Source organism: Boleophthalmus pectinirostris, unplaced genomic scaffold (genome assembly GCF_026225935.1).
Source record: "Boleophthalmus pectinirostris isolate CB_2022bp ecotype Guang Dong unplaced genomic scaffold, ASM2622593v1 HiC_scaffold_8, whole genome shotgun sequence".
In the NCBI taxonomy this organism is placed as follows: Eukaryota; Metazoa; Chordata; class Actinopteri; order Gobiiformes; family Gobiidae; genus Boleophthalmus; species Boleophthalmus pectinirostris.
Window position 1 is genome coordinate 12,822,445 of NW_026571515.1, and position 21,731 is coordinate 12,844,175.

At 42.3% G+C, this 21,731-nt stretch overlaps 2 protein-coding genes across 2 annotated transcripts; both read left to right on the forward strand.

Moving 5' to 3' along the window:
• The first annotated feature begins 290 nt into the window (after positions 1–290).
• Positions 291–2,830, forward strand: LOC129412313 (complement C1q-like protein 2). The gene is made up of 3 exons (XM_055165687.1): positions 291–360; positions 2,341–2,472; positions 2,547–2,830. Exons 1-3 carry the CDS (start codon positions 291–293, stop codon positions 2,828–2,830), a joined length of 486 nt encoding a protein of 161 aa, XP_055021662.1.
• Positions 2,831–13,696: 10,866 nt separating this feature from the next.
• Positions 13,697–20,171, forward strand: LOC129412336 (uncharacterized). The gene is made up of 6 exons (XM_055165884.1): positions 13,697–13,928; positions 14,027–14,086; positions 14,271–14,357; positions 18,427–18,498; positions 18,975–19,106; positions 19,181–20,171. The coding sequence occupies exons 1-6, from the start codon at positions 13,697–13,699 to the stop codon at positions 19,462–19,464; spliced, it is 867 nt and encodes a 288-aa protein (XP_055021859.1). The 3' UTR covers positions 19,465–20,171.
• Positions 20,172–21,731: the final 1,560 nt, after the last annotated feature.

Here is a 21,731-nt window from a genome sequence, read left to right on the forward strand (position 1 = left end):
CACAAAGCAGTTCTAGTTGTTTTCTTTTTCATGTTTTTTAGTGTTTATGTTGTTTTCAGTGGGACAAGTGGCTTTCTCCGCCTCTTTAACGGCTTCAGAGACAGTAACCCTCGGCCCCTTTGGATGAGCTGAGGGATGGGAGCTAGTGGAGGTTGAATGGGATATTTATAGATATAGAAATATTTATAGATGTAGAAATTCCTTACCGGGTTTGTTGAATGAACTAATATAAACATAGCGAGTAATCCACCGCAAGAAAATGTACATACTATCATTTTAAGTTTGTGAAAATGAGCTCTCCAGTCCAAAAGCTTTTCATGACTTTCAGAGATGAGACAGAAGGCATCTGTACTCAGAGAGGTTTGAGTAAGTTTGTTGTTTTACAAATGAGACCCCAGGACTGATTAAACACAACAGAGGCCAAAATACTTCTTCTAATACAAAACATTCTCTTTAAATTCTAATTTAGACATTTGGAAATGTTTGATCATTTACACTGAATGCAATTTGAGAACCAAAACAATGAGAAAGACTTTGGTTAAGGTGTGCATAATAACATGGTTAAGCCACTGCTATGATCCACATTTAGACTTGCAAATTTTTCGACTGCGGACTGTTAATGTCCAAACTTTTATGATGATCTTATTTTCAGTGGGACAAGTGGCTTTCTCCGCCTCTTTAAGTGGCTTCAGACTCAGTAACCCTCGGCCCCTTTAACACTCACACTAATTTGGTCTTCAGACACGTGGTCTCAAACATTGGAAACGCCTACAGCCCAAACACAGGTGAATAAACTCACACATGTTACAGTGATCTATGTGAGCGTGTCGTGTTTCTGCGTCTGTGGCACAATACCAAAATCTTTGATGATGTAAATCACCACAGCACGTTCAGTGGTCACCTGCTGTTCCCCATGTGACAGATGCTTGTGTGTTAATGTTAAAATTTCAAATAAAACATCTAACCTTTTTTTCTATTCAAACAGTTCACAAACATTTCACAGATCTGTAGCTTTAAACCCACACCACACAGCCTATGTTTTTTATCTGTTCACATTTAAATTGTTCTTAAGTGTCACTGATGGAATTTATGGGCAAAAGGTTAAGAGTGTAAATATAACTATTAATACCTTAAAAGCATTTTAATGACCATCTTTTAAAATGTAATTTACAAAAAGAAAAAAAGATTCTTTGACTTGAGATTATATGTTAACAATATATCACACTCTATATTTGTACACAGGTCTTAAATATTTTTTGTGTAGTATTGTGTTGTGTTCTGTGTTGCATGAAATAATAAATCAAAAGAGTTTTAATTTCTGTTTCAGTTTTATCTCTTCTTACACGTTCATAGACCAACTATATATCTTTTCACAGACGTATTCTTTTACTTTATGTCTTTTGCAAAGTGTTTAGTGACATTTTACTTATCCTCAGTTCAAGTTCACTGGGCAAATAATGTACGATAATATAAAGAGTTCAGGGTTGATACAGTTTAGATGAGAACATAGACACTGATGTAGCTACATTAAATCCTGTTAAAGTGCTACTGTCCATAATCCATGGCTCAAGTGTCCAGTCTGTGATCTTTTTATGAATACAGCAGAATAGAAGACCAAAGAAAAACATGGAGCTCAAGATAAAGACCATCAACAAAAACAACAACAGAGATTATCCAGGCCAACTTTTATTAAGTAATTTCTTTATTATGTTTTACTATTTTAATGACATAGCTTTTACTGATTACATTTGTTTATTTATTTATCTCATGTGACTGAAAAGAAAATATAAGCAGCTCAGTGCCATCAACATGTCACTGTTGGGGACCACTGCACATACGGTGAAAAAAACAGGATGGATGAAAAAGGGAGACATGAGGGATTGTTGTGCCGCACTGAACTGGACTGGATCACTGTTCTGTTACATTATTAAAAGGAGTGCTGTAAATTTACGCCCGGTGTGGACACTTGAGCACCTGCTGCTGTAACTGTGTGTCTTAGGATCATCTGTTGGATATTTTTATTTGCAGAGAAGATGCTCCACCACCTGCAGGTCTGTGGCTGGTGGTGATTTACAAAGCGCTCTCATGGTTGCGTGGTGCATTGGTCCGATGGACTTTACCATGTTGTCTTGACATAATGGAGCCTGTATTTGTGCAGCAGCTGTTGTTCCTTTTGGAATTAAACAGTTGACAGTAGTTTGAGATGCACACATAAAGCACTGCTGTGTGTTTGATAACAGGTCATTTTCCCTAAACTCAACTTTGCACTGCGCTTTATCTACCACTGCTCGCAAGATAAGAACCTTAATGTTAAGACTTTAATATTCATCTAATTTTCAGTGGGACAAGTTGCTTTCTCCGCCTCTTTAATGGCTTCAAGTGCAGTAACCCTCGGCCCCTTTAACACTCACACTAATCTGGTCTTCAGACACGTGGTCTCAAACATTGGAAACGCCTACAGCCCAAACACAGGTGAATAAACTCACACATGTTACAGTGATCTATGTGAGCGTTACCAACACTAACATTATGTACATATCCTACAGGGTTTTTCACTGCACCGGTCAGAGGGGCCTACCACTTTGAGTTATACATCTTTGGGCAAATGGATTCTTCACATTCTTCAGGTGCTGTGTTGGTGAAGAATGGAGAAAATATTTGTATTTCTTATGAATATCAAACAGCTGGTGACGGCAAATCCTCTAATGGAGCCACTTTGCTCCTGGAGGTTGGAGATGTTGTGTTTCTGCGTCAGTGGGTAAATACAAGAATCTTTGATAATGGAAATCACCACAGCACGTTCAGTGGTCACCTGCTGTTCCCCATGTGAGATTGTTTGTTTGTTATGATTATGACAACATGCAAAATGTAAAATGTCCGCTCCCGGGAAACACGGCCACTCTACGTGTCAGGGCGCACCTCAGTCCTGCTAAAACCAGAGGCAGTCCAGATCTTTATATGCAGATGATATACTGCTGTATCTGAAGGATGTCACCCATTCACATCTCCACCTTCTTGGCACTTCAGTGATTCGAGACGAGCTATAAAGTCAATAGGAGTAAATCCACCGTACTCCCTCTTAATCTGACTTAAAGGGCCCATGTCATGCAAAATCAACTTTTCAGAGCTTTCTACCTTCTAAGAGTGATGTGTGGGCCTTGTATATGTCGCCGAAGTGTTTTTTAGATTGATTTGGTGTTTTTTTTTTTTACAAATTGCCGCATATTTCTGCCACCCTCCCACATGACAACGAACTAAAGCTGCTACAACGATGACACGGCGGCTACACCTATGACACGTTTGACGTATCAGAAAGCGCTTCGCACTCGCCCCCCTCCCTGCTCCACCACCTTCACTCCACATCAGCTGACAATTCCCACATGAACACCTAAACAAAAGCCACAGCATAAGCTCATTGTTCTACACTGCAGTGAACATGATATAATAAGTTTATCTACTAGTGTTTATTAAAACTTTACCAATCAGTAATGTTCAGCTGGTGTCAACGCGGTGCTTGAGCTTCGTGCACCTCAAAGTCCTCGTCCGATTCCGGGTCCAACACATGCGGCTGAATGCTCTGTATCACCATGATGAATAAAAGTTTCTTCCTACCACTATCAGGATGCACGCCTGTCTCCCCCTCCCTCCCTGAGATGGGCGGAGGAAGGGCGGCTCTCTCAGAGCCTACGTCACGTTTGGAGGGTGGAGCCTGTGCTTTCTCAGGACGGGCGGGGGGATGAGCAATAGTCGGTCTTTCATAGTTCCTGGTCTGTGGCTGTCTCCAAGAAATCAGTAAGATTTCATAACTATTGTGTTATGGATGTTCCAAAACCCAAATTGTGCTTGTTTATGTGCAGAAGATACAATGTGAAAAGAGTTATTTTGCATGAGATGGGCCCTTTAACTTAAAATATGTTGGAGTTTTTCCATCCCTTTCATACGGTGGCCGACGAGGGCCAAAAGCACTGTAATAGCTCAATGCGTCTCATTTAGAGAAAACAATTTCAAGTACAGAAACGATGCAAATTCACAGGGTCAAACACAAGTTTAAACGAGGTACAAACAAAATACGTGGTGCAGATGAAAAAAACGCGCTGCAAGAAACAAAGACAAATGAATCATCATCAAATGCGCTGCAAATAGAGAAACGATGCAAAGCGCGAAACGATGAAAACAAGAAACACCTGCAAAAAGAAAAAACGCTGCATAAAGAGTCGCCACAACAGAAGTGGTCCAAACCTGCAGGGGGCGCGCTCAGTAGCAGTGTCCGCGGACCGCAAAGGCCGTGCTTAAATGAGACAGGTGTAGTTATTTTATTAGATGCTAACGCTAATGCTAACATCAGGCACCACGCAAATTACGTACACGAATCGGTAGAAACATTACGCATGGGTACTCAAACTGTAGGAGACCAAGTTATTCTAATAATTCTCATCCAAATCTTATGGTTAAAAGCGAAAATTTATGTTTAACTTTTGCATAAACAAAATGGCTTTATTTCTGGAATACATTAAAATAGACTAAATACCTTAAGTTTTCAAAACTGTGATGGGAGATGCATTATGAAGTATGTTCTATATAATATAATATATATATATATATATATAATATATGTATATATATATATATATATATATATATATATATATATATATATATATATATATATATATATATATATATATATATATATATATATATATTATATTTATATTTTTTTTTTTTTTTTTTCAAAGAAAAAAAAAGGTTTCTCCCTTCCACGGTGGTNGCGTTAATATTTCACGATCCGTTCTAGTTACTGGCGTGACTAACACTGACGCGGACAGCGAAATTGTTGATTGCCTACGTAGTTATGGTAGCATCAAACGTGTCTTGAATGTTAATGACCCGACTAGTTCCTTTCATAAAAAACCTGGTCGTTTGAGTTTACAGATGATTCTGCAATGCCTCTATTAGAACCACTGTTGCCATATAGTTATGTATCTTTATCGGCCGACCGCACATTTTGTGTCACATCCCTTGCGTCTGAATATGCAGCCACAGTGAGCGGCAGCAACTCATCCCCTGAAACTGACTATCTTATTGATCTCAAATGCATAGCAGATCGCTCTGGCAAACGTTTTGAGTCAGTGATGGATCAAATCGGCAGCCATTTGGAGCAGGCTGGAGCAAGCAATGATAATGGTAATACTAATAATGATGATGATAATGACAGTAATAATGATGGTGATGGAAGAGAAGAGGAGACAGTGGACATGCTATCCGCTCAGCCACCTGAACCGCAACCAGTACCCCCTCGCCGGTCAGTTTCCCAACCAGAGGCATCATTGAGACAAAGTTATTCATTTATGCCTTCTCAAAGAATATCACTGTCCGGAAATGATCTCAATCCTCAAGAAGTGCAAAGAGTTGTGGTGGAACATGTTGTCCGTAGTAGTGATGCGAGTGTATCATCCTCTTTGAGACTCCGTTCATTTTCAGGAAAGAGCCCTAAACCAAGTAATGAAATGGATTACGATGCATGGAGATCACAGATTGAACTGTTACTCGCTGACCCTAGCCTTTCAGCCTTACACGTCACTCGTCGTATTGTGGAAAGTTTATTGTCACCTGCTGCAGATCTGATCAAAGGACATGGGCCTGATACATTACCTGCAGTTTTGCTCAGAATACTGGATTCTGCTTTTGGCACAGTGCAAGATGGGGAGGAGCTTTTTGCTCAATTTCTAAACACGCTCCAAAATCCCGGAGAACAGCCATCATCTTATCTCCAACGATTACATCTCACACTCAGTACGGTGATTAAAAGAGGAGGTATTCAAGCATCGGATAAGGACAAACACTTACTCAAACAATTCTGTCGTGGATGTTGGGACAATTCAGTCATAACCAAATTGCAACTTGAACAAAAGAAAGATAATCCCCCAACGTTTTCAGAGTTGTTGTTGTCATTGAGAACCAAAGAAGATCGCCAAATAGTCAAAGAATCATTGATGAAAAAACATATTGGTTCTGCAAAACAACGAGTAAATCTTCAATCTCAGAGTGCCTGTTCTTGCACCAACACCAGCGCAAATTCAAGTACAAGTGAAGAACTGAGAGACTTAAAGAAACAGATCCAACAACTGCAACGTCAAATGTCTGCTCTTTTGTCAAGAAAGCCTTCTGATTCAAAGTCTGAGCCAAAACCAAATAAGCCAAAGAATAGCAGCTACACTCCGTCCCAAGCCTCAACCAAGCCAAAACCCTGGTACTGTTTCAAGTGTGGTGAAGATGGTCATGTCTCATCCTCCTGTTCCAATAAGCCTAACCCAAGTCTTGTTGACCAGAAGAAAAAACAATTACGTCAGAGGCAACAAGCCTGGGAAGCCAAACAGAACACGTCAAACTAGTGGCAGCTTCTGCAGAGGGACTTCCAGGAGCTGACATAACTCAACGTCCCAAAGATAATGCACCACCTCCACATTTGCTACCAAGAGGACTCATTGGTACAAAGAGCACAGGACAAGTGCAGATAAATGGAACTGTGTTCAACTGCCTACTGGACAGCGGTTCACAAGTGACTACTGTACCACACTCTTTCTATAACCGCTATTTGACCGATCATGAAATCAAACCTCTTAATAATCTGTTAGAGGTCGAAGGAGCAAATGGTGAGGCTGTACCATATCTTGGATATGTTGAACTGAATCTAACTTTTCCAACAGAATTCTTGGGCTCAGAAATTGAAGTGGACACTCTAGCTCTTGTTGTGCCAGATGTCAAGCATTCTGACTCTCTTGTATTGATTGGCACCAATACACTGGACATTGCATATCAAAAGCGTTTTGAATCCAATCCAACTGCCCACCAATCTGCTGCATTTGGATATCAAGCCATCCTGAAAATACTGCAACACAGACATGCTCAGAATTCAAACAGCCAACCAACATTTCTGACATTACACTCTGACCGGCCAGAAGCCATTTTACCTGGCCAGACAACAGTTCTTGAAGGCCAATTTACTACACGACTTTTGCAAGAAGAAAAAGCTGCTATTATTGAACATCCATCCTCTATTGCCCTCCCTGGTGGCCTGTTGGTTCAAAGTTGTCTCCTTGACTTGCCACAACACCGGCCTTGTCACCTGCCAGTCATAATAACCAATGAATCGGAGCACACAGTAATCATTCCAGCACGAACAATCATAGCAGAGATCAGCCCTTTCCGAACAATCATTAATAAAGAGCACAATGCCCAACCTCTGCACCAGCCATCAGAGACACCAATGCCACAGTTTCAATACAACTTTGCAGACTCTCCCTTGACACCACAATGGAAAGAGAGAATAATATCAAAACTCAACAGTATACCAGACGTGTTTGCCACGCATGACCTCGACTTTGGCCGCACTGACAAGGTGAAACATCAGATTAAACTGTCCGATCCAACATCTTTCAAGCAACGCCCACGTCCAATCCATCCACAGGATGTTGATGCTGTGAGAAAACATTTACAGGAACTGTTGGGCTCTGGAGTCATAAGAGATTCAGATTCACCATTTGCATCCCCGATTGTGGTTGTCCGCAAGAAGAATGGAAGCATACGTCTCTGCATTGACTACCGCAAACTTAATATGCAAACTATTAAGGATGCCTATGCCCTTCCAAAGTTGGAGGACGCCTTCACTGCACTTTCCGGTTCAAAATGCTTCACAGTGCTTGATCTTAAGTCTGGGTACTATCAAATCGAAATGGATGAAGCTGATAAGCCTAAAACTGCTTTTGTTTGTCCACTTGGATTTTATGAATTCAACCGTATGCCGCAGGGAGTAACTAATGCGCCAAGCACATTTCAGCGACTCATGGAAAAATGCATGGGAGAGCTCAATCTCAAAGAAGTATTGGTATTCATTGACGATTTGATAATCTTTGCACCCACTCTCGAAGAACATGAAAACAGATTGATGAAAGTCCTGAACCGGCTCAAAGATTTTGGTTTGAAGCTCTCTGTTGAAAAATGTGTATTTTGTCAGACTTCAGTAAAGTATTTGGGCCATGTTGTGTCCCAGAATGGAGTTGAAACTGACCCTGATAAAATCGCTGCCCTAAAATCCTGGCCAGTCCCAACCAATCTGAAGGAGTTGAGGTCATTTTGGGGGTTTTCGGGATATTATCGCCGGTTTGTGCAGGATTACTCTACTATTGTAAAGCCACTGCACGATCTCACTGCCGGCTATCCGCCCAGTCAAAAGAAGCTCAGACCAACCATGAAGTCCGGAACCTATCTGAACCCCAAAGAACCTTTTGGTGGTCGTTGGACCCCAGTTTGTCAGCAAGCAACATAATTGCCAAACTCACCTCTGCTCCTGTTCTTGCATTTGCAGACCCACACAAGCCATATGTTCTTCACACAGATGCCAGTTCCTCCGGTCTCAGTGCAGTTCTATATCAAGAGCATGATGGGAAGAATTGTGTTGTTGCTTATGCTAGCAGAGGCTTGTCAAGGAGTGAATCAAACTATCCTGCGCACAAGCTGGAATTCCTTGCACTCAAATGGGCAGTTACCGAAAAGTTCAATGATTACCCTTTTTGGCACTCAGTTCACAGTCGTTACAGACAGCAACCCGTTAACCTACCTGTTAACTTCAGCAAAGCTTGATGCCACATCCTACAGATGGCTCTCTGCCCTGTCCACCTTTACTTTCAAAATTGTGTACAGAGCCGGCAAACAAAATGCTGACGCTGATGGTCTGTCCCGTCGACCTCATCCTGAGCTGCCTGATGATCATGTATCCAAAAAAGAACATGAGAGAGTGCTCAAGTTCGTTGAATGTCACCTTGATACACCAGTCCAAAATGTCATTGACCAACACACTGTCCAAGCAATTTGTGGCCGTCAGTTGTTGTACAGCTCTCCATCTATTGATCCTGATCATGCCCTTGTACTCTCAATGTTTGCTCATCCTGGAAGCTTACCTGACAGTTTTACCGACGACACACAGTTCACCTCTCTGATCCTTCCGCAGTACTCACCTGTTGATCTTGCCGCAAAACAGCGTTCAGATCCCATCATCCAGCATGTGATATTGCAGATTGAGCAAGGAAAAACCCCACCACCAACACTTCGAGATGAACTTCCTGAGTTGCCCCTTCTTCTGAGAGAAGTAAATAAAATGGAGCTCCAGAACAACCTTCTTGTAAGGAGAAGGCAGGTCGGAAGTCGGATAACTTATCAGTTGGTGTTACCAGAGGAATGTCGAGCTGTAGTGCTGTCGCACCTTCATGATCAGATGGGTCATCTTGGAATTGAGAGGACGTTGGATCTGGTCCGATCCCGATTCTTTTGGCCTAAAATGTCTGCTGATGTCCACCAGAAGGTCAGAACTTGTGAACGTTGTGTGAAACGCAAGGCATTACCAGAGAGAGCTGCGCCACTGGTTAATATTAAAACATCGCGCCCATTGGAATTGGTGTGTATGGATTTTTTATCATTGGAACCAGACCGCAGGACCAAAGACATTCTCGTGATAACTGATCACTTCACAAAATACGCCATAGCAGTGCCCACACCCAATCAAAAAGCTCGTACTGTTGCCAAATGCCTCTGGGAAAACTTTTTCATTCACTATGGAATACCGGAGAGGCTACATAGTGATCAGGGTCCAGATTTTGAATCTCGCAATATCAAGGAGCTATGTGATATTGCTGGTATCCAGAAGGTGCGAACTACCCCATACCACCCTAGAGGGAACCCAGTGGAAAGGTTTAATCGTACCCTGTTGAATATGCTGGGCACTCTGACAGAGGAGAAGAAATCCCGCTGGAGAGACTTTGTTAAACCTCTCGTGCATGCTTACAACTGCACTAAAAATGACGTGACTGGATTTTCACCATATGAATTAATTTTCGGTCGTCAACCTCGCCTACCTGTCGATCTGGCTTTCGGACTACCCCTGAAAGGAAATTCCTCAACCTCTCACTCACAATACGTCCAAGACCTGAAGAAACATCTGAGAGAAAGTTACCAACTGGCCATGTCTAACTCTGAAAAGGTGATGGACCGCAAAAGAATCTTCTTCTGAAACAACTTAATACTGCAGTCAGACCGCCTAGCCAACTACGCGTTACACCTCCCTCTCCCATATGCCTTTCCAGTACGTCTCAGTCTCCAGCCTTGGTGGGTCTGCTCTGCCACTGCCACCCTGCCACTGAGCGTACACTTTCGCCGGTTGTGTTGCGAACAGCCGGTTTATTCGTCTAGCCTTGTTATCTCGTGTGTACCTCTTTAGGCGGCTGGCTAAGGCTTGGAGCGTTTGTTTGGCAGTTTCAAGTGCTTCAGGTATGGGCAACTGGTTCTCCTCTTGGGCACTTGCTTTTTCATTGCACCTTTCTGGGCCTCTGACAGTTGGCTCACTTCTCTCCGCACCTACTTGATTTTAGCCTCTAACCGTCTTTTCCATGGTGGGTATCGTATCTCATGGCTCCCATGGTTGCTCTTATAGCCCAACACCTCTAGGATCACTGCTGCTGAAGTGTATATCAGCTCATTGGTTTCAGTGATTGTTGTGGTAGGGATCGCTCTCAGTGCTGCATTCACATCGTCTAGGAGACTTTCAGATGGTACTTCACTTAGCCTCTGTAACTGGCATCGGGGTTGCCTTGTGTTCATTCGGGCCATGATCTTATCTTTCAGGTCAGTTGCTGCCTCACTTAGCGTGATACTTATTGGGGCTTCGTACCCAATCTTTGGTTGGGGAGTTGGTGTCAACTCCCCTCTGACCTGGCATGCTGGCTCCCCCTTGCCGTGGCATTTGTGTTGTACCTCATCAATCTCTAGTTGTGATAGCAATTGCCGTTTGTGGATGTTGGAACACTGAGCTACTAGTTGTTTGTTGGTTGTGTCCAAGATTTTAAGCAGGCAAGGGTGTCAAATTAATTGTGAACTTTGTGTTGTCAAAATCTGAAGGAGCATGTGAAAGACATTACTGAAACACCTTTTCTTCATAATGCAGCAGCATGGATGTTTTGAGAAGTAAAGTGACGTGATGTGTCTTGATATGAATATGTAACTCTGTCTATAAATCATAAAACAGATTCTCTGTATAAAACATGCAGATATTAGAGAGCAGAACTGTGTTATGACTTTAGAACTTTGTTACATGTGTGTTCCAGTGTCTAGTGTCAAATCAGGGATTATACTTCAAGTCGCTCCAAGTCGCTGTGAAGACACAAGCTCCAGACACAGCCACTATAGAGTTTAGTTTGTAGATAATTGGTTACATAAACACTTTTGGACTCATGTCATAATTTAGGGGGAACAGGAAAAAACAGTTGCTGGATTCCTTCCAGTAGACTCTGTTATACTTTCTCAGATAGTTTCTGCATCCACCAAAATTTCCCAAACAGAAGAAGAAAATAAACCCAAAGCTACTGTAAATCATCAAAGTAGAGAGCAGTAGGTTGATGATTTATCCAACTTACCAAAGTTTAACTGGGAGTGACCCCCATCACGGTCAAGGCTCAAGGAAGTGGGGAAAGAGGAGTGATGTCAAGTTTGTGTAGGTCTGTAAACAGAGAAAAAGCTGGTTATACGCCACATCTAGCCACCCTTCTGCTCACAATGCAGACTTTTAAAAAGAATGATATGGGGTCACTAAAACAGACAAAACTTATAAAAATAAAATTCAGAGATGGAAGATCAAGACACAGACAAGATCGAGAGAATGCTTTCAAAAATAATAATTGTAGGAAAGTATGTGCACAAACCCAATGTAAAAATAAGTCTTCATTTATATATTTCGTCCCCAAAGACACTTTACAGATCATTATTCATTCACTCTATACCTGGTGATGGTAAGCTGCCACACACACACACACACATGCCAAACACACACACACACACACACACACACACTACTTTCATACTATGCAATGTGGGTGAAGTGTCTTGCCTAAGGACACACAATGATTGAAATGACTGTATTTTAACTGACCTTTGACTATCAACTGTTCTGGAGACCTGTAGCATGTTTTGGGTTCATGGGGGAAACCAGAGCGCCTGGAGGAAACCCATCCAGACATGGCGAGAATCATGCAAACTCCACACAGAAAGGCCCTGGGTGACCTGCGGATCGAACCCAGAACCTTCTTGCTATGAGGCATGAGTGCTAGCCACTCAGCCACCGTGCCGCTAACTTAAACTTAAACATGTTCTTTTTTAGATATGAATCATTTGACACTGTCCAGAAATGTGACCAAATTTGAGTCACTGGACTTTCACATGGGGGACGCGGGTTCGAACAGCCAGATGCCCATACCTGAAGCACTCGAAACTGCCAAACAAAGGCTCTAAGCCTTGGCCAGCTGCCTAAAGAGGTACACACGAGATAACAAAGCCAGATAGATAAACCGCCTGTTCGCAACACAAACTTACTGTTGTATTTTGTTAATATAATAATAAACGTTTCCAAAGACGTCTGTTTTTTACTCATTTTGTCGCATTGCATCTTGCGGGTTTAATATTAGCATTAATGTATCACGTGACCAAGACAAGCATCTTGACATGCCTCAAGAGTGAGTCAATAGTGAATCATAAACAGAGAGAATTTTGTCATTTTTCAAAATAAAACATTTTTCAGACTCAGATAATAAATAAAATGTAAATAATGTAAGTTACTTATTCTTTCTGTGCGTCCTGGTACCAAATGGCCCACAGACCGGTACGGGTCCCTGGCCCGGAGGTTGGGGACCGCTGACCGAGCGAGAGAAACCACCTTTAGTTCAATGTGATGAAGCCCAAGGAAATCATAGTGGACCAAGTAATAGATCTTCAAGAAGTTATCGGGAGGAGCTGAACTCTCTGGCTAGTATAGGACATGAGGATGTTGTCCAAAATCAAGATTACTCTGGACTCTCCCTCACACCCACTCCACAAGCTACAAGAGCTTGTTCAGCCATAGACTGTCACTGCCACACTGCTCCACTGACAGACACAGGAAATCATTCCTGCCAGTCGTCATCAAACTGCTGAACTCTGTGAAAATCTCATTGTACAATCCATTTAGCAAAATTAAATGTTAAATGTTGTAAACCTGTATTAAAATGTAAATATGTTATGAGGGTAGTTGTAATACATCAACCAAACCTCCAGTGAAAAATAAAACAAACTGATAAAAAGATTAGATTTGATTAAAGTTTTATAATCTAATCTTTTGATTAGATTTTAATCAGTTTGTTTTATTTTCACTCGGGGTTTGGTTGATGTATTAGACTTATGTATTTTGCTACACTATATGGATATTAAAATGTTCTTACATGTAGGCTATTCTTCTGGTTAGCCGCATGTTCGCAATGAAAAGAATTTCCCCTTAAAGATGAATAAAGCAATTCTGATTCTGAAACAAAATCTTCATTAATCAATTAATCTGCAATATTAGCAGATTATTATATTATGCAGAAATGAAAAAAGTTTTGAAAAAGGTAGAGATAAAAAAGTGGTGAGAAAAAACTAATGGATTCTCATACAGTCCGCATAAAAGTGACAGACCTTCTGGAATGAGTAATTTTAACAAGTAATAAGTAACATGTATAATAAAGTCTGTATAAAAGTGAGAGACCTTGTGAAATGAGTAATTTTAAGAAGTAATGAGTAACATGTGTAATAAAGTCTGTATAAAAGTGTGAGAGTGTTTGTGGGGCTCATTCTTCTTTACACGATGGAAAGAGTGAGTGTGTTGTGTGCACTGCTGCTGCTGCTCTGCTCTCTGTCAGGAGCTGAACTTCAGGACAGTGATATCAGTGACCAAAAACAAGCCAGTCCTGAGAGTGTGAATGTGCCAGAGCAGCCTCAGCCCTGTCCACCAGACCTCCACGCTGTGCTCCGACACATGAGCGCCGCCCTGGCCGAACACAGAGTCAAGATCGAGCAGCTGCAGTCTCTCAACCAAGGTCAGAATCAACACTTCTCCACAACTCACTGAAGTCATTTTATGTCATGTTTTGTCATTTTTAAACATTATTAATCAAAACTATATGTGATGTCTTAGAACTGAGAGAGCTGGAGATAAAGACCAGACATGTGGAGACACTGAAACAGCACCAACAAGGTACTGTGTTTAATCTCAGACAGTTCTAAATCACTGTAAATGTGGACACACTGGGATTGGATTGGCAATAAAAACAACAACAATGCAAGACCAAAATGTCTGTACAACATTGTAATTCAGTAATTTTGTTATATTTTGTAAGTAATTTGTGCTGTATTTATCTATAATATATCTGACACATTAGAGCAAGGAGCCAAACTTAAAGAGCAAGCAGCTGAACTGAGAGAGCTGAAGACCAGAGATGTGGAGGCACTGAAACAACAGCAACAAGGTACAACAAGTCAGTCTTAACCTCAGACAATTTGAAAGGTGTGACTGTAAATACAAGGTGGTTTTTAGTTTTACCAACTCCTGAGACAGTGGAAACAGAACTAATAATAATAATAATAACACATAACACTTGTATAGCGCTTTTCAAGATACCCAAAGACGCTTTACATGGGAAGACAAACAACGACAAACAAGAGAAAAGACAGTTAATGAAAGTTTTTTTTTTTTTTTTTTTTTAAAGAGATGGGTTTTCAGGGCTTTTTTAAACACGGGGAGTGTGGATGAGTCTCTGATGTGTTTGGGCAGGGAGTTCCAGAGGGTAGGGAGCAGAGGTGGAGAAGGCCCGGTCCCCCCAGGTCTTATGTTTAGTCCTGACGGGGGGAGACAGGAGGTTGGCATCAGCTGATCGGAGGGCACGGGTGGGGGTGTGGTGGTGGAGGAGCTCAGAGAGGTAGGTGGGGTCCAGGTTGTGGAGGGACTTGTACACAATGGTGAGGAGTTTGAACTGAATGTACTGGGTGATGGGGAGCCAGTGGAGCTCTCTGAGGACAGGGGTGATGTGTTCACGGGAGGAGGTGCGGGCAGCAGAGTTCTGGATGTACTGGAGTCTATTGAGGAGTTTGGAGGGTGAACCGTAGAGCAGCTATTGCAGTAGTCGAGGCAGGAGGTGACAAAAGCATGGATGAGGGTTTCAGCAGACTGAGGGGAGAGGGATGGGCGGAGACGACCAATATTCCGGAGGTGATAGAAGGGAGTTTTATTGATGTGTTTAATGTGGTGTTCAAAGGAAAGGGTCTGGTCAAAGAGGATGCCGAAGTTACGGAGGTGGGAGGAGGAGCGGACTGAGGAGCCATCAATGGAGAGGGAGAAGTTATTGTGAGTTCTGGTTCGTGTTTTGGGGCCGATAATGTTTATTTTAGTTTTGCTGCAGTTGAGTTGGAGGAAGTTTGACTGTAGCCAGGACTTTATTTCGGAGATGCGGTTTGTGAGGGTGGAATGTGTTGCCGGGGTTATGGTTTTGGTGGACAGGTAGAGTTGGATGTCGTCAGCGTAACAATGGAACTGGAGGCCATGGCGGCGAATTATGTGACCGAGGAGGAGGATGTAGAGGATGAAGAGGAGGGGGCCGCGAACTGAACCTTGGGGAACTCCTTGAGTAAGTGGGGCAGAGGGGGACTTGCAATGGTTGACATGGATGAATTGGTGTCTGTCGGTGAGGTATGAGGTGAACCAGGACAGGGCGCTGTCAGTGATGTTGAAGATGGTTTGCAGGCGGGAGAGGAGGATGGAGTGATCAATGGTGTCAAAAGCGGCAGTGAGGTCCAGGAGGATGAGGATGTTGATGTTACCAGAGTCACAGGAGAGCAGGAGGTCATTAGTGACTCGGAGGAGGGCTGTCTCTGTGCTGTGGTGGGAGCGGAAACCGGATTGGAAACATTCAAAGAGGTTATGGGTGGTGAGGTGGGATTTCAGTTGGGTGGCGACTGCACGTTCGATGAGATTGGAGAGAAATGGGAGGTTAGAGATGGGTCTGTAGTTGTTTGGAATGTCAGGGTCAAGTCCAGGTTTTTTGAGGATAGGAGTAATGGCGGCGAGCTTTCGTGCAGAGGGGACGGAGCCAGTGGACAGAGAGGAGTTTATGATGGAGGTGAGGAGTGGAGATAGAGCAGGCAGACAGGCTTTGACGAGGGTGGACGGGATGGGATCGAGGGAACAGCTGGAGGTTTTCATGTCTTCCAGAAGTTCAGGTAAGTCAGAGGGGGAGATCTGGGAGAAATGGAACAGGGTGGAGCAAGTAGTGGGAGGGCAGGGAGATGTAAGAGTGAGGGATGGAGATGAAGAGAGGTGGCTGCATATGTTGGTGATTTTGTTTTGAAAAAATGACAGGAAGGAGGTACAGTTTTCTGCTGTGAATGATTGTGAGCCATTATCCAGGGGATTGAGGAGTTTGTTAATGGTGGTGAAAAGTGTTCTGGGATTTCCAGAGCCTGACTGAATGAGGTGGGAGTAGTAGGTGGTCCGGGCTTGAGACAGGGCTTCCTTATATTACTGCAGATGGTCTTTGTAGAGCTGGGTGTGGATGGTGAGACCGGCCTTTTTGCTTAGTCTTTCAAGCTGACGTCCTTTGGTTTTCATGTGACCTAGCTGTGGAGTGAACCAGGGAGCAGAGTGATTGAATGAGACAGTTTTGGTTTTACCGGGGACGAGTTGATCCAGGCTTGAGGAGAAGGTGATGATGTAGAGGAGAGTGGTGAGTTCTGTTGTAGATTGAGCGTCAGTGAGAGTGGCTGTGGATAGATGTTCAACCAGAAGGGACGTGAGTGTGGAGGGTAGATTGGGAGTGCACTTACGAAAGTGCAGCAAACGTGTCTGTTTTTGATGAGGGACAGGGATGTCAGGGGTGAAGGTGATGGCCAGGTGGTCAGATATGGTAAGGAAAGTGCTGAAGAGGTTTGATGTGGAGAGGCCAGAAGTACAGACAAGATCCAGAATATGTCCACGGTTATGGGTGGGGGAAGTTGACATGTTGATTGATATTGAAGCAGTTTAATATTTCCAAGAAGTCAGTAGCAACATTGGAGGTGGTGGAGTCCAGGTGGAAGTTGAAATCTCCTAGAAGCAAAATGGAGGGGGAGAGAGAAGTTGGGTCAGGAATGTGGTGAAATCAGACAAGAACGAAGGATTCGGTTTGAGGGGGCGATAGATGACAGCAACGGTGAGGGGGTTGACGCAGTAACTTTGAAGGCCAGGTGTTCAAATGACGGGACAGAGGGAATTGAAATGGGGCTGATGGCAAAGTCCTGCTTAAGTACTACTGCAATGCCACCACCACGACCTTCAGAGCGAGGTTTGATTGAATTACTGTAACCATTGGGTGTAGTCAGATTGAGTGCAAAGTGGTCATGTTGCTGCTGCCAGGTTTCAGTAAGACAAAGAAAGTCCAAATTATTGTCTATTATATGCTCTTTCAAAATGTCACTTTTATTGTTAAGGGAATGGGTGTTTAGCAGAGTGAATTTAACGGATTTAATGACAGGAACTGACAGAGGTGCTTTAGGAAGGGGGCGGAGACAGGACACGTGTGGTTTGTTATGATGACGTAGCGGTGGTGCTTTGCACCAGATGGATGGAATCGACTGAGGAGTGCCGGAGTAAACAAACTTGTGACGCGAGCTTCTGTGGATGTATTTTTTCCTGCGAAGAAGTCCAAGGGATTTGATTATTGAGATGCACGGAGGAATCGAGGAGCAACTAAGTTTGAGGAGTTGAGAGACGGAGTACTTGAGAGCCATGTCGGGCGGCGGTGGAGCATCGAGGTAACTCTTAAACAACGGACCTGCTCATAAAAGTACCAGACAGAGCAATATGCCCTGGCTGAAAGACATGGAGCGCTGTGTGTGCCACAAACCGGCTGGTCTGGAGCATGCGGCAACTGCGGCGGTGTCGGGAGCTAGTGCACGACACGGCGGTGTCGGGAGCTAGTGCACGGCACGGCGGTGTCGGGAGCTAGCCCCTGACGACAGTAGCAAGGATGCCAGTAGCCAGCTAGCGCTAGCCGCTAGCTACAAACGCCCGGCTACTGCAGAATGGACTATGTCGCTTGTTGAAAACTGATGGATGGGGCTCGATTTAACCAGGATGGTAGTAGGGGTTTGCTGGATGGACAGTCCAGTAGATGGAGAAGCAGCACACAGATCCAGTGACAGGTACTCCAGAGCCGGGAGACGCCAACAGGTAAAATTAGGAACCTCCAAGACAGTAATCCCTAGAAAGCTTGATCGCAGTCTAAACACAAAAGAGCACACAGAGATAGCAGCAGAGAAAGTAGCAGTACTAATGTGAAAAAGGGTCAGAAACAATAAATAGATAGACGGATGGAGAAGCGGCGATCACAGAGACGCCAGCGTCCTCTCACATCCTGGTCAATCTTTATCTTACATTAACGTTGTCAAAAAAACAACAACAAATAAAATCTATCTTAACTATTATCAGATCATGTAAATTGAATTTTTAAATCTGGAATCGCACTAACAATACCGAACACTGACCCGATTGTACTTCTGTTACAGGACTAACAGCAAAAGTCCAGGAGCTCCAGAAGCAGACCAGTGAAGTGGAGCCAATTAAAGAACAACTAAAAGGTATTACGTGTTTACTTATAACTTAACACATTTTCTCTGTAAGCAATAGAATGTCCATTTGCAGTTCAATTACGGTACGTGGATAAGCTGTAAAGCTTTCTTTTTTTGTTTGTGTTTGGTTCAGGTTTTGTGTTCTTGATAATCCTTCTTGGAGGCCTTGATGATTGTGGGTGAGGGCTCTCATTTGAAGCAGGGCTCCAAGTCAGTCATCTTATGGCCATGATGGACAAGAGGGTGCCATCTAAGGCCAAGCTGTTTCTGTTTGTTGTTTTGTTAAAGCCCACCACAGAAAACACCCTCTCAAGATTGGGGGTGCATACCTATGTTGTATGGTTGATGTGCAACAATGAGAAAGACTTTGGTTAAGGTGTGCATAATAACATGGTTAAGCCACTGCTATGATCCACATTTAGACTTGCAAATTTTTCGACTGCGGACTGTTAATGTCCAAACTTTTATGATTATCTTATTTTCAGTGGGACAAGTGGCTTTCTCCGCCTCTTTAGTGGCTTCAGACACAGTAACCCTCGGCCCCTTTAACACTCACACTAATTTGGTCTTCAGACACGTGGTCTCAAACATTGGAAACGCCTACAGCCCAAACACAGGTGAATAAACTCACACATGTTACAGTGATCTATGTGAGCGTTACCAACACTAACATTATGTACATATCCTACAGGGTTTTTCATTGCACCGGTCAGAGGGGCCTACCACTTTGAGTTCTACATCTATGGGCCAATGGATGCTTCACATCCTTCAGGTGCTGTGTTGGTGAAGAATGGAGAAAATATTTTTATTGCTTATGAACGTCAGACAAGTGGAGAAGGCACTTCAGCCAATGGAGCCACTTTGCTCCTGGAGGTTGGAGATGTTGTGTTTCTGCGTCAGTGGCAGAATTCAAGAATCTATGATAATGGAAATCACCACAGCACGTTCAGTGGTCACCTGCTGTTCCTCATGTGACAGATGCTTGTTTCTTAATGTTAGATTTCCTATATAACATCTAACTTTTTATAAATTCAAACAGTTCACACATTTTTCACAGGTCTGTAGCTTTAAAACCACACCACACAGCCTATGTTTTTTACTTTTTCCTGTGCCATTAGTGGAATCCACAGGCAAAAACTTAAACATGAAAACATGAAAATCTAATGTTCTACATTTAGTATAGAATAAATATAACTATTAATACCTTAACAGCATTTTAATGACCATCTTTAAAAATGTAATCTACAAAAAAACATCATTAATACATTAATTTAAGTTGGTTTCAGTGTCTCACTTGAGATTGTAGGTTAAGAATGTATTGCTCTATATTTGTACATACGTCTTAAATCAGTTTTGTTTAGTTTTGAAATTATGTTCTATGTTTCACAAAGTAATAATAATAATAATAGTAATAGTAAAAGAGTTTTTATTTCTGTTTCAGTTTTATCACTCCCTTTACTCTTACATAGACCAACTTTATATCTTATCTCCCAGACATATTCTGTTTCTGTATGTCGTGAGTTCAGGGTTGACACAGTTTGGTTGAGAACATGGACACTGACATAGCTACATTAAACCCTGTTAAAGTGCTACTATAATACCATTTTCACTGATGTAAAACTATGACTAAATATTACTACACCACTAAACCACACAATGAATAAAAACATGGCAACCTGTCACTTTAAGTCTTTTCATCTTTTAAGTGTCCTTGAGTGTCATGGAAGGCACAGATAAATAAATGAACAATTAAAGGTCAGTACAAACGGCTAATCAAAGATATGTATTATTCAATATAATACCCTGGCATAAAATATTCTGATAAAGATGTTTAATTGAAGTACGTCATCTTACCTAGAGTCACGTACACCTGAATAATAACACATTGACAGTAAATGATAAAAGGTAATACGTATCACAATGACAGTAAATAATAAAAGGTATTAAGTAACATGTGTAATAAAGTCTGTATAAAAGTGTGAGAGTGTTTGTGGGGCTCATTCTTCTTTACACGATGGAAAGAGTGAGTGTGTTGTGTGCACTGCTGCTGCTCTGCTCTCTGTCAGGAGCTGAACTTCAGGACAATGAGATCAGTGACCAAAGACAAGCCAGTCCTGAGAGTGTGAATGTGCCAGAGCAGCCTCAGCCCTGTCCACCAGACCTCCAGGCTGTGCCCCGACACATGAGCGTCGCCCTGGCTGAACACAGAGTCAAGATCGAGCAGCTGCAGTGTCTCAACCAAGGTCAGAATCAACACTTCTCTACAACTCACTGAAGTCTATTTATGTTAGGCCTTGTCATGTGTTTATACGTTATTGATTGACATTGAACGTGATGTCTTAGAACAAGCAGCCAAACTGAGAGAGTTGGAAATGTGGAGACACTGAAACAACAGCAACAAGGTACAGTCATTAAATCACTCTTGGGCAGCTCTAAAACAGTCAGTGTAAAAGTGGATACATTAATGTCAAAAAAGGTGATTTTTACCTTTCTCGAGCTAGAATTGGTAGTAAAAAGAACCAGTATAGGACCACTTTGTAAAATTAAGAAACCAATATTATTTTGTGTTGAAAACATCTGATTTCGCTGCCTGAAGAGTGTTGCGTAATCAGTATTGTGGTATCAAAATTGGTGTTGAGTTTTATTTATCGAGCAGCTGCACACAATAAACCAAGGACAGATGCAACACTTCTGTGCAACATACAAATCAAAAAGGTTTTTTTATATTTTGTAATTGATTCATGCTGTATTTTTCTACACTATATGTGACATCTTAGAGCAAGCAGCCGAACTGAGAGAGCTGAAGACCAGAGATGTGGAGGCACTGAAACAACAGCAACAAGGTACAACAAGTCAGTCTGAAACTCAGACACTTCAAGAGCAGTCATTGCAAAATTTTGTGTTGAAAATCACACCCGAGGGTTTTGTAGTCATTGTGATTGTGAGTATCAAACCTTTGTCTAGGCATGTAAATTTAAAAATGTAGTATTGCTGCACACTGACTCAATTGTACTTCTGTTTAAGGTCTAACAGCCCAAGTCCAGGAGCTCCAGAAGCAGACCAGTGACGTGGAGCCAATTAAAGAACAAGTAAAAGGTATTACTCACATATCTTGATGACATTTTTATGTATTGTAATATAACATTTAAAGGAATTTGAATGATTCACATCATTAGAAAAAGTTGTTGTTCTATCTTAAGAACCACTCACACATTTAAACACTAGACAGACACAGGATGCAA